General features: G+C 33.9%; 1 protein-coding gene across 2 annotated transcripts; it reads right to left on the minus strand.

The window, feature by feature from the left end:
* Positions 1-7840: 7840 nt before the first annotated feature.
* LOC147382181 (uncharacterized) lies at positions 7841-11423 on the minus strand. 2 transcript variants are annotated; one of them, XM_086429317.1, is made up of 2 exons: positions 9947-11423; positions 7841-9870 (listed from the first exon to the last, which is right to left on the minus strand). In XM_086429317.1, the coding sequence occupies exon 1, from the start codon at positions 11259-11261 to the stop codon at positions 10719-10721; it is 543 nt and encodes a 180-aa protein (XP_086285443.1). In that variant the 5' UTR covers positions 11262-11423; the 3' UTR covers positions 7841-9870; positions 9947-10718. The 2 variants fall into 2 exon arrangements, with proteins under 2 accessions (XP_086285443.1, XP_086285444.1); XM_086429318.1 differs by having other exon boundaries at positions 7841-8759; positions 8844-11423.
* Between the last annotated feature and the right edge of the window lie 2692 nt (positions 11424-14115).

The raw sequence follows: 14115 nt of genomic DNA on the forward strand, positions 1-14115 counted from the left end.
ACAGATGAGGGAGAGGTGGAATTCATGGATTTGGAGTAGAAGATGCAATGATGTGACAAAGACCCTAGTTATATTTCAATATTTTGTGTTTGTAATAGAGGATCTGTTGTTGTTTAAAGATCTTGTAATTTTCTATTGTAATGAATGAAAGGCTTGGTACTTAATGCTCAAGAATTGTGTATCACGCCTAATAAACCATGTATCTAGATTCATTCAAGTAGGTACAAAAATTTGGGGTTTTAAGAGGGATCTTCCCTGATTTTCTCCATTTCTTATTTTCTCTGTTATATAATGTTTATTGACGATTAAATTTGGTACACATGATTCCATGCTATAAAAAAAATGTAAATGAGATATTGATAATGCATAGCAAGATATAAGTTGTTATTATTTCAATTCAAAGCTATAAGTGCTGATTTTGTAACTCAAATACTCATTGTGGTGGCATAGCTCCAACAGTTAGAAACTTGCTTAGAATCAGATTCATTCGGGAAGGTATCTACCAAGGGATAGCAAACATTATTGTGGTACCAAAGAAGGATGGAAAAGTAAGGGATTTGCATTGAGTATACCATCCCAAATGAAATATATCTGAAAGATAATTTCCCCTTACTAAGAATCAACCGACAAGTAAAGGTTGTTGTTAATGAATGAGCATTTACCAAAGGGCAAGGAATGTTCTACTTCGAGTACTGTCATTCAAATTGAAGAATGCATTAACCACTTAACGTAGGATGATGACCAAATTTTTTTAAGATATGCTTCGGACACTATGGAGGTCTATGTCGACTATTTTTTCATTTGAAAAAGGTGTATTATTTGCCCAAAACAGTGTCACTCACTGGTAAGAAACTAAATTTATTTTGCTTGATTTACCCTTTTTCTACTTAAAAATAGAGGGGCAAAAATGTAATTTTCACACATTTTGAGGGTCGGAGTGGTGATCCACGTGATCTCCGGTATCTTTATCTCCGATGTAGGTGGTCGTGGTTAATGAAGTTTCTTTTTTTTAAATAAAACAAAAAATGGTGGTAATGTGACTACCCCATGTGGCACACTCAATCGACTTTATAAGTTCAAGAAATGTAGATGCTTCTCAAGGAGTCTGCATCCCTTTTTTTTTTTTTTTGTCGCAACAGACTTGGCCAAAACTCTTGATTATTTCTTTTGTGTCGTAAAGTGGACCGAATTCTTTAAACCAATGTTTTAAAAACTTAAAATTTGTTCAAATGGCCAAACCATGGTTCAATCGAGGTTAATACGCGGTAGGATCAATTTGAAATAATAACTAGTTATTAATATATAAAAATTAGAAATAGAAAAAAAATATATATTTATATATATATATATATATATATATATATATATATATATATATATATATATATATATATATATATATAATTTATGAACTCTTTCATGAATCAATGAAAAAATGCAAAAACATTAAAGATTTTTGTGACATTTTCTATTTTCTTTCAATCAACAAAGTCTTAAATTTAATTTCATGAAGAAATCCGAATAAAAATAATTTTTTGTAATTTAATATTTGATTCATGCTCGAACGGTTGAACCATTTGTTCGTTTCGGTGTGTCTGGTTTTTTACATTGCTTTAAACTCTTTAGAATCAACTCACCCAAGTAAACTTTGAAGTAGCCAACCTACTTCAAATTTTGGTAAAATTCTTGTCTTTGATTGGGGCGTGCCACAAAATTAACCCCATGCCTCTAAATATTTTTGTTAGTAAATATTTAGACAAATGATAACACTACATCACAAACAAGTAAAAACGACTAAATAATGCAGAATAAACGACGGACAAAAGCTGTTGTTTATATACGACGGGTTTTATTAGTTGTTTAACCCTTAACAACATCTATAATTGTCAATTATAAACAACTAATTTAATCCGTCATTAAATAATTAAACGAGTCACTATTGCTACACCCACTTTTACTAATGCTACACTGATTGGTGTGGCGTTAAAAAAAATATAGGTGGCAGTATTATTTATATCAATTAAAATTCAAACTCAAAGCTTAATAGTTGATTCAAATGTTCTTCTCTAAAAAACCCTAGAATCTCAAATCTCAGACTCAATACAATTTCTTCTCTCACGATTCTAGGGTTTTGATTTTCGATCTCCATTCACAATTCTTTCTTTTGCGATTTATAATTTCGGACTGACAATTTTCTCTTTCTCGATCTCAACCGAGAGTCTTCAGCAAGTTTCCGTTCTCATCCAAAGGGGTTACGAAACCAGGCGAGGTCGCACCATCTTCTCGAGCACGAACTTTCCATGTAGTTCTCTCTATCTCTCTCTCTCTCTCTACATTGTTGTATTTGTAACCCTAGGAAGAGGAAGAGATGATGGGGTTGGTTGGGATTCACTGTATATGAAATTTTTTCAAGTCGATCTGATCTAATAAGATATGTTTCAAATCGAGATGAATGACATTGAGAATAATTTTAGGTTGCTAGAGACGATTGGTTTAATCTCTCTCTTAAGATCTAATTTAATAAGATTTGTTTCATATCGAGACATTTCATCTCTCTTTTTTGGTGAAAAATCAGGGTTTGGGTGTGAGGTAGTAGCTACATTTAATTATTAACATTATGTAACGGTGGCGTAAAGGTACGAATCGTAACAAAGTGTATGTTTGAGTTTCAAAGGGACGCCTTCTTTTATAGATGGTCACTTTTTCTAATTTCAAAGTTTTGTTACAGAATGTTGAGGCTTCTTATTGGAAAATCTTAAATGGATGGTGGGGTGAATTTTGTAGTAGGTTCCATATAAATGTCCAAACCTTCAATCTGTAGTAATGTCCAAAAGCTCATTTGCAATTTGAGTAATGGTCTTGTGTCTGCTTGTTACAACTATGGCATGGTTAAAGATTTCCTTCATATCTGTTGTGATTTTTACCTATGGTTGAACTTTAGGGCATGTTCTAGAATCTAGTAATTTGAGTTAGTAGGGTTCACACTTGTTGGTTAAGAACTTTAGATTTTAAATGTCTTCCTAAACAGAAATTTTGAACCAGAAAGTGGGTGTTAAAGACCCAAAAAAAGAAGAAGAAATAGAGCCAATACATGGGCTCCACATTTCCAAACTAGCCAAGTGGCAGTACTAAAATCAACCCTGGGGGCCCCACTTTTCAAATTCCTAAACATTGCTTTAGGGTTAAGGTATAACTGATTTAAGTCCTCAGATACCTAGTCTGATAAAATCTTATTTTTTATTGTTCTATCATAACACCTTATTTCACATTTTATGATCTGCTATGCTATGTTGATGTTTATTGTTTTTATCATCCCCAAAGCCTTATTTCAAAAATATCCAAGCTTTATGCTAATGAAAATTTGGCTTTTATATTAACTCTTTTTTCCTTTCTCTAGATTACCATGATTCTAATTGTCAGTTACACTATTCTCTTCATATCACTTAAATAATTTTATATCCTAAGGTTTTGTTTCTGTCTATAGTGCTGCATGTATTAAGTTGGAGGAGTTTTAGATTGCCAAGGCAGCCCTTGAAGCAGGTGCTTCCTTGGCACCTAGTGATTCAAGATTCACCAACTTTATTAAAGACTGTGATGATGAACGCATTGCAGGTTCGTATTTTCTTGTAATATAAATTCATCAATTCAGTTATTGGATAAGAATTATTGTCACATTCAGATCACAATATGCTCCACATGTTTTAGAAGTAAGCTGGATATTGTGCCATTTATATTCTTTGTGGTTTATCTATGACATGTAGCACACCAATACTGTTAAATCTTGTCACTTGTAATTGATGAACCGATACTATATCATGATGCTTTATTAGACTTGGTTACTCATTCTGGTTGCATATTGTTGTCTTTGACATATCAATTTTTTTGTTAGAAATAAATGATGTTGATTGGATTTCTAGAGGCCATTTAGGATGGATTGACAACTTTTAAAATGAAATGAAGCTGTACTTGGTTGAACATGTATTGTAACCAATTGTGTGTGTCCTTCTATGCTTTATATAACTTTATTGGTTGAATAATGGATGCTTGTTTATTCCAGTTTTTTTTTTTTTGTTGTCAATTCTAAATTTTAGAGGGCATTTCTTTTCACATTTTCATGTGGGTAGTACCCTTTCCTAGGCATATGATACCCAACTGTAAGATCTTGATCTCAACCACTATGAATGGATATATAGTTCTCCGTTTTGTAGTGATTTGTATAAAAGGCACTTTCAAAATAAAAATTTATTTGACCTGCTCGATTAACCAGCCAAGTTTGAGACTAACCCGACTGGATTCATTAAGTGATGTTGTCTGAGGAATTCTGTAGTTATTTTGGCTGGTATATAGTTGTTGTCGAACATTGAATCAAGTTCATCATGCTCGTATCAAGCATATCGACGTCAGGTATCATTTTGTGCGGGATGTCATAGAGGAAGGTGATGTTTCTCTCATGAAAGTGCATACAAATGAGAACCCCACAGACATGTTAACCAAGGTGGTGACAGTTAACAAGTTCTAGCACTGCTTGGACTTGCTTCATATTAGTCAGTGTTGAGTTTCCCAAAAGGGTATGACTCTTCGAGGCGGAGTTGGGTAAAAAAATCAAGGGTTTCTACAAGATATTGAGGGCAAGAAAATTGAAGATTCTATCTCATTCAAACATCAAGAACCAGATTACGATTTTTGTTGGGAGAATAATAGATTTCCATAGAAAAATAAATGATATTTTCCAATGCATTAAAAGATAATAGATTGAAGAAGAGGTTGAATAAGTTAAAAACGATGCACCTTCTTGGTGTTAAGCATGAACATGGCATAGTTTCTAGGTAAAAAAATAGGAAGATTTTGACTTAAGGTTGAAGACAAGGTCATTTACATCTTCTTTTTGTCTGTGATACAAGACCAAGGTCAAGGGGAATGACCTCAGTTTGAAAACACGAGGATTAATATCAAATATTGACAAATAGAAATTTATATAATATACAATTCATATGGACCAAAATACATCCAAAAAATAATATAAAATGCATAGTCCTTGTTACATATGTAACAAGAAGAAAACGACTTGCTTGTTCAACCAAAAGAAAGGCAAATGGAGAATCATTCAGGTTTGAATGTAACATCGGATGATCACAATTATTCTTCTCCAATTCCTTTGATTGGCTTACATACAACTGCGGCCACCTTGGTATGCTTTCTATTTATGATTTTTTATCTGTTGTATGGACTGCGTTCTAGGAAGCCATGGATACCATGTCGATTCTTCTCACTTAATTCTCTTACCCTCACACTAGTTGCAATAGCTACAAAACTCCCTGTAGATCTCACGACTTCCATGCCTTCTGCTCACGATCAACTATCTAAACTTACTGGCACCGTCTTCATATGCATCTCCATGGGGTTTTTCTTCCCTTCAGTTGGATCCCAGAGTCACTATGAACGTCTTTCCAACATGGCCTCCCCGACCATCTATGTAATAGCCGTTGTTGTCAATGTTGCTATCCAAATGTCCACTAGGGTCATCTTTGCGTTCATTGTCGAACATGTCATAATCCTGTCTTGTATGGTGCTTTTGCTAGTTGCATTATGGGATTCTACTTTTAGACTTCATTTTGGTCCTGATATTTACCTTGATGCTGTTAAAGAACAACTGGAAAAGGGTGACCCACAAAGTTTGGAGAACGAATGTATGATTAATCGAATGAAATTGTTTTATGTGTCTAGTTATGGAAACAACCCTCAATTGTTTATCTGTGATGCTGCACCTGCTACGACTATGGGCATGATCCCCATACTTTGCACGGTGGTTCTGTCACAAGCTGCAATTAGATCCCTCATTCTTAACAATACTATGGAGTTTGGTTATGGAGTTTCGGATTATAAATGGTCAATATGGATGGTGGTTTTCACTCAGTGTCTTACCATAACGATAGGTTGTATAGCAATTGCCTTTAGATCGCTTACTGTGGTGAGCAACACTGACTTTGATGCAGAACCTTACGCAAGAGCGCCGAATGGAAAATATATCGCTATTATCGCAAGGGTAAAAGCCTCAAGGCTGTTTGTGAATATGAATTTTGGCGCTATTGTTTGGTTATTAGAGGCTATATTTGTAACTCTATGGCCTTTTTGCGTGACTGTGTTGGTAACATATGTGATGAGAGGCAGTAAAAAATGCTTCAGTAAACAAAGAAATGGTGAAGCCACAGATTTAGTGAGACAAGAAGAACACTATTTGTCTGGAAGCGGATTGATCAGGTGGATACAGAAGAAAAGTGAGGAGGATGTGAACAGGTTGATCAAGAAATATAAAATTAATTCTCCAACTCATTTGTTACAACTCTTTTGCAAAATTACTCCATCTGAAGAGTCACTTACTAACAAGCTTTGAGTTTCATCAGAGAACCGAATGTCTTGTCTTTCAGTTGTGCTCCTTGTAGGAATGGCCATCGTTTCACTTCCGGATTCCCTCAGTACTTCTCTAGTTGACACCCTAGATGAAGCCTTCGAAATCATTTATTTCATCGACAAGACAATGAGTGCTGGAAATCTCCGCAACAAAGCTAAATGGATGGTGGCAAAATATATGTTGAAGAAAAACAAATGCATTAAATCTTCAGTAAAGAAACATTGTTTTGAAGTTGTTATGAGATCTATGGATGGAGGGTTTCAATCTCAATCTCAATTGAAAGTATTAAATGATACACTTGGGACTATTGAAGAAATACCATTGGAACCAGATTTGATAAATTTTGTTGTATGTGATGATGTACATGCCATCAATGAATTTATCATCAAGTGCCGACCGTGCGAATCAATCGACGAGTTATATGGTCACATTGAACAACTATTTGTGGACATGTTACAGTTTTTCTTCTCTCAACTCTCACATGCCATATTCAAGCATATTGTTGAGAGCCCCAATGAACAAAGCGAAGAAAGAGCAAGTTTTGCCTTGAAATTACCAAGCAAGGTTGCACCAGTTGAGGACAAAGTTCATTGGTCATTTCCTATCGGAACTGGTATCACTAGCTTGGTAACCCCTCATGGTCAATCCAGAGATGCTCACCGTATTGAACAATTGGAAAGCAATGCAGCCCCGCATATTGTTCTACAGGTAACTGAAGATTGTGAAATTCAAGAGCATGCTTGAATTTCATGGGATTCTAAAGACAGTAAAGCTATATCTTTTTTCTATTTGATTTAGTATCAGTTAGAATAATTTCTTCTTGTATAATGTGTCGAATGTATCATATGTACTGAAATGTATAGGTAATATAACAAAATAGTTATATTATAACTTGTAATTTGGAATTGTGGATTATCTCTTGTTTAGGAATCACTACTTACTGACCTTTTACGTCAACAGATGAGGAAGAGGTGGAAGCCATGGATTTGGAGTAGAAGATGCAATGATGTGACAAAGACCCTAGTTATATTTCAATATTTTGTGTTTGTAATAGAGGATCTGTTGTTGTTTAAAGATCTTGTAATTCTCTATTGTAATGAATGAAAGGCTTGGTATTTAATGCTCCAGAATTGTGTATCACGCCTAATAAACCATGTATCTAGAATCATTCAAGTAAGGAATCAAGGTACAAAATTTGGGGTTTTGACAAGGATCTTCTCTGATTTTCTCCATTTCTAATTTTCTCTGCTATATAATATTTATTGACGATTAAATTTGGTAAACGTGATTCCATCCCCTCAAAAAAATTAGAACGAGATATTGATAATGCATAGCAAGATATAACTTCTTATTATTTCAATTCAAAGCCATGAGTGCTGATTTTGTAACTCAAATACTCACCGAGGTGGCATTGCTCCAGCAGTTACTAAGGGGGCGATTGATTCAGCTTCTTAAAACTGCTGTCAGCTTCTGCTGTCTGAATCTGCTGTCTGATTCTACTGTCAGAATCTGAAAAGCTGAAAAACTTGTTTGATAGAACTTTTTAAAACTGCTGTGCTGTTGACTAGAATCTGACTGTGGACTGTTTGATACAGCTTCTAAAATCTGCTGTAATAGGGTAAAATGACCAGAATGCCCTTAAGGTTGATAATGCAACCAGAATGCATAAAAATTGCCAGAATACCCCTATACATATATAATTACACTAAATATATATATAAATATAATAAAATTATATAAAAAATTAAAAAAATAATTATTTTAATTTTAAAATGTTTATAAATCTATAAAAAATTATAGAAAAATTTATAATTCTATAGAAATTTCGGCAGCATCTCCTCTTAAAAATAGACATATAAAATTTTCCTGATAAATGAAATACCTGCATAATACACAATCCAACATAATGTACACAAAATGCATCAAAAATTATAAAAATACCCCTATAAATATATAATTACACTAAATATAGATAAATATAATAAAATTCTATAAAAATTTCGACAGCATCTCCTCTTGAAATTGAACATATGAAATTTTCCTGATAAACAAAATACCTGCATAATTCAATCCAAATTTCACATTTTACATAGCACATCCACATTACATTGTATATACATAACACATCCACAACAACCACATTTAGATTCTGACATCATTTAAACATAATAATCATAGTTAATATAATAAGTAAAACTGAAATAAATAAAAACATAAAAAATATACATCCAACAAATGCATATAAAATATATTTTTCATTCTTCTTGTTTGACTCTGTTACTTTATCTTGAGGAACATTATCATTGATAATGTCAACTTCATCTACCCACAGAAAAGACCCTGCATGTCTCTATAAAGTAAAATAACATATGAATTAATATCAATGTCATCAAATATAAATACGCACCCAACATTAATATCAATATTATATTACCTGCCAAGATGGACACCTATAAAACATCCTCCCATAATTTTCTTTTGTTTTAGCTGTGACTAATGTCATCACTCGACCACATGAACAACATGGTGGATACGTATAGTTTGCCATCAATGCTATTCATCATACACAAAGACAATAAATAAATAAGTATAGAATCTTCGAAATATACTTAAAAACATTATAATCTTTATTCCAACATTGTTTAACAGTATTTATAATTACAATACAAAATTATCCAACAGAATATGAAAATACATCAATGATTGCCAGTAAAAATGGCATCAGCTATTAAATCTCTATGTATTTTCATTGTTTGTTGACTCTGACGACCTACTAATGGGGGAACTGGATACTCTTGATTAGTGATGCCTTCTTCTTCTACTCCGTTTGATCCTTCTTCTTCGAATCGAGCAAATTCTTCATCGACGATAGCATGTTTTCTGATAAAATTGTGCAATGTCATGCATGCAATAACAATGTTTCGTTGTTTGTCCAAATTATATGAACGCATCAACTTCAAGATTGGCCATTTTGCTTTCAAAACCCCAAAGGTTCGTTCAATCACGTTCCGAAGTGAAGAATGTAAATGATTGAATAATTCATTTCGACCATTTGCCCGTGATCTCCTATAGTCTTGTAGATGGTATCGAACACCTCGATAAGGTGCGAGATAACCATCCATGAGTGGGTACCCAGCATCTACCAAATAATATTTACCTATTATCCAAAAAAATATATTAATTTCTAAGATTATATATAAACAGATATAATTGAAAAACTTTTAAATACAGACCTGGTGGAGGATATGAAAATTTAAACTGGGAGTATTCAATGTCTCAAGGAAGACACGTGAATCATTAGCTGACCCTTCCCAACCAACCACCACATGAGTGAACAACATGTCAAACGAACATGTTGCCATTACATTTTGTGTGAGTCCCTTATGTCCTCGATATCGTATTTGTTCCGCTATTGGTACAAATGCACTAACATGCGTCCCGTCTATCGCTCCAATACAATCCTACATATTTTTAAGGTATATTAATATATAAACATTAATGAAACAAGTATTTTTCAAATATATATATATATATAACCTTAAAATATGGCCAAAAACGAGGATTGTTACGGATGTGCGAAGAGACTTCATTGAGGTCGGGAGGTACAATTAAGGACATTGATAAGTTCACCATACCCAAAAGAACTTTGTTGAAATACTTACTAACTGAATGAACAGAGTGATCAAAACTATTTGCAACTAATCTTTGTCCTTGATTATGTCCTACTATCAATAAAAACATCGCTAGTTGTTCTTGAATAGTAATGTAGCGTTCCATCTTCAATAGACCTCAAACTTCCAAAAGACTACACAGATTCAGAAATACGTGTCGTTCCATTCTAAATAATGAATGACACGTCGCACGATTATCATCCAGTGTCTCTCGCACAAAATCAATCCCCTTTAACTGACTATTATTATGTGGCTCCCTATGTAAAAAATTCTCGTAATAAAATAAAGAACCTAGGACGCCTCCTGTAGCGGCCATACTTAAAACACTTGAGTCGACAGTATTGGTGGAATCATCATTTGAATCGATAGTATCAGCCGTATCAGCTGAATCGATAGTATTCATCGTATCAACATCTGAATCCATGACCTGCTTATGAATTCATATTAGTAGTATATATCTATCTAACAACAAATAAAAATATCCATCTAATAGAAATATTAATCACAATATCCATCTAACAACCAAAAATATAATATGTACAATATCCATCTAACAGCCAAAAATAACCAATGTATATTGCACTCTATAAGTGCATCATAAAACCCAAAAAAATATTTTAGTTACATATAAAACAAGTCTAAATGCCTTTTCCAGCCATAAAATCAGACATCTCGCCCTTCAACCACTCAAGACGAACATCTGCTGATCGTAATGCACAAAAAACCTCTCTGAATTGTTTGTTCTTTATAAACATCTTCAACGCATAACGATAGAGATCACTATTGGTAGGTACATTTGGTAGCTGGTCTAAGAGCTCGATTGACTCTTGAATACTGCCTTTTTTAATTACAGTGGGATTGGTAGAAGCGGATATCTGACTGTGGACTGCATTTGCGAGCATCTCCAATGACTGGCCAATTTGCCTAGCAGTGGTCGTCTTCTGCCTACGACTTTGAGGTAGTAGAGTATCTCCACTTCTGCGTCGAACGTGGGTTGTGGGTGAGGGTACAATAGGAGTAGCATCATCCTCAAACTCATCGGCATCATCAGGAGTCTCCTGTAGAGGTGTCTGAGACTCTGGATGTTGGGTTGGCATGACATCATCTAGATCATCCTCATCTAGATTCTCATCCTGAGGTACTGATGCAGATGGCATTGTACCAGATGCAGGTGACCACATCCGGCTACCAGTGGCATATGTCCCTCCAAAGATGAAATCCAATTGTTTCGCAAACTTCAGAGGTTGCTTTCGAAATATTGCATCTTTTGGATGATGCTATAAAAAATAAAAAACCCTATTTTACAACAAGTGGGATAGACAAAAATCTTAAAATAAATAAAATGAAAAATTAACAAAAAATGTACCTCTAACCACCCATTCCACCACTCATCACTTGCATCTAATATGCCATTATCAACATCATAAGAGACGCCAGTATTCGTGCAAATCTTATTCCAACGTCCCCAAATGCCTTTTTGTCTATCCCACTTGTTCTTCATTTGTCCTCTATCGTAATAAACATTAGTTCTCTTATTAAACTCCTTAACTAAGAAATCATAACCGGTCTTATCAAGCACTTTGTGCGGTCTCCTCCCCTTCTTAACTAATTCATAGCAAATCTCGACCCAAACTTCATGTTGTTGGGGTGTCCAATCTGCTTTTGCATTCTTTGAATTGTTATCTTCCATCTGCCAATGGTAATAACAAGAGACGACAGTAGAACAGAATATTAAATGGTCTATTTCTATTAATCATGTAAATTATTTGATTACTTACACCATCTCAACCTACAATTTTTGCACAGTGTATAATCAAAGAGAGAAACCAGGAGGCAATGTCAAGTTATCATATAGATAGCCGGAAGAATGCACAGTTCTCAGTCCCACGGTGAGGGAGCCCTGTGTTCTCAATCTTTGACTATACAAAACACAGTAATTGTTGTATGTGTGTTGTGTGTGTGTGTGTGTGTGTGTGTGTGTGTATTCTCAGTCTCACGGTAGTCATTGAGATAATGAGAGTGAAACAATTGGATTTCAATTGTTTAAAACCATACTGAACTTAGAAACAGATTGCATTGAATTTTAAAATTACTAAGAAGAAAGTTTAATCCATGTACCAAAGAACAAGTCAATGTGTATCAATACAAGATTCAAATAACAGATTCAAAGCCTTATCCCAAGGGGTTAGAAGAGTTCATACATCATCCATGCCTTATCCTTTGGGGGTTGGAAGAGCTCATCCTTCTATAACAAAATCATTATCCAACAAGATACTTCAACATTATCTAACAACGTTGGACTCTAGAGAAGACATATATATTATAAGGAAAACCAATTGTGGTTTGGATCCAATACACAGGGAATTGGTCTAGCTCTACTAGTGCATGAACGATACATACAATAAATGTAAGAAAATCTACAATTTAAAGAAGAACTTAGAACAACTCGCACTCAAATTAAACATGTACAATCAATCATAATTTTTTTTTTAACATATGGAAGGAGAAAGATATATACTTGAGAAATTCTCATTCCATATTAGGATTTTGCTGATTACACTAGTAAAGCTTCTTGCTCTTCAATCTAGAAAGTAAGCTTATTTTTCGGTATAACTAGTGGCCATAGTTTGAAAATGATCTCTTAAACCCCTTTAGATTAGTTTTGAAAAATAAAAAATTTATATAACTCTCATCGACATAATTAAAATAAGTAAAACCAAGTTATTTTTTCAAAAGATCTACCTATTCGGAAATTGCTTCTTGCTTGTTAATCAGTCTAGCAACAGCTCGAAAGATCTACCTATTCGGAAATTGATCATCTTTGTGAAAAATGAGATTGTAACAAAAGGCAGAATTGGAAATGAACTATGGTAGCATTTTTCTTTTCTTTTCTTTTGAGTTAAGCTAGCTTTACTAACATAACAAAAGGCAGAATTTTTTTTTTAACTTTTAAAATTATGTAAATGCAAGACAGGTGTAATAATTTCATTTGCTCAAATCTGGGATCCACCAATCACATGTACCCACGTGGATTGAATGGCACTGTGATTTATAAAAATACAAAACTACTTCTATATGGTTGACATGGCAAGCACTGAGAGTCTCCGAGCAAAACATGACTTCTTTCATGGCTATTAGTCAAGAAAAATATTTTTTTAAATTTTGGACGGTGTAGTAGCGGCTGCTTCAACATCTTGAAGTCAAAGTGTGCCATCAATTTAATTTGCTATATTTATTTGGTGTTAGGGAGTATGGACCACAAAATATGAATGTGATACATATAACCCATAAGTTATAACTACTAGTTCTAGGTTCATCCTATCCTTACTCCATTGACTTTCAAGTAAACAACCTTTCTTAGATCAGAAGAATTATAAAGGTTAAAAAAAAGGGCAAAATGATAATTTCCTTACCAATGTAAACTCTAAGCTGCTCCACCCATTAAAATTAAGACCTTTATTAATTAAAAAAAATGAGACTCTGTGAATTCCATGTAGTCCCTCAATTTGTATAAATCACACTACACCACACTACCTTTATAAAAACAGAGAAAGACAAAAACAGAGAGATAGAGAGAGAAGAAAACAGTAAATAAAGTAAAAAAACCTTCTGATATCAAGTTACGCACAACAAGACACGTAAAACACAGGGAAAGAACTCCAAAGACAACCACTAATTAAGACACATTAGCTAATAAATGATCTAGTTGGCCGATGAACACTACTTCATATTATTAGTAAAAATATTATAAAATGGAATCTCTTTACAAGGAGCATTTGCAGCCTCAAGTTTAATTATATTCCAATCCTTGTTGCAGTTGGATTGTATTGCAATAAAAGAATCCATAAATGTTGGATCAAAATATTAGATAAGTTCGATTCCTAATGTAGGATGAGCCACAAATGTATGACAAAGTTACAACAGTCCACATGGCATGATCTCATTGGTTAAAAGATAGTAGTATTAGTCAACTTGGCACTTAGTCATTGGATGACATAAACATATAGGCGTAGGCATTATGAGCATAAAGAATAA

This window comes from Akebia trifoliata, chromosome 16 (assembly GCF_017979445.1).
Source record: "Akebia trifoliata isolate Shusen 1 chromosome 16, ASM1797944v1, whole genome shotgun sequence".
Classification (NCBI taxonomy): Eukaryota; Viridiplantae; Streptophyta; class Magnoliopsida; order Ranunculales; family Lardizabalaceae; genus Akebia; species Akebia trifoliata.

What these genes read in the sequence shown, in the direction of transcription:
- LOC147382181 (XM_086429317.1), bottom strand. Translation starts at nt 11,261, where the DNA reads ATGTGGTCACCTGCATCTGGTACAATGCCATCTGCATCAGTACCTCAG.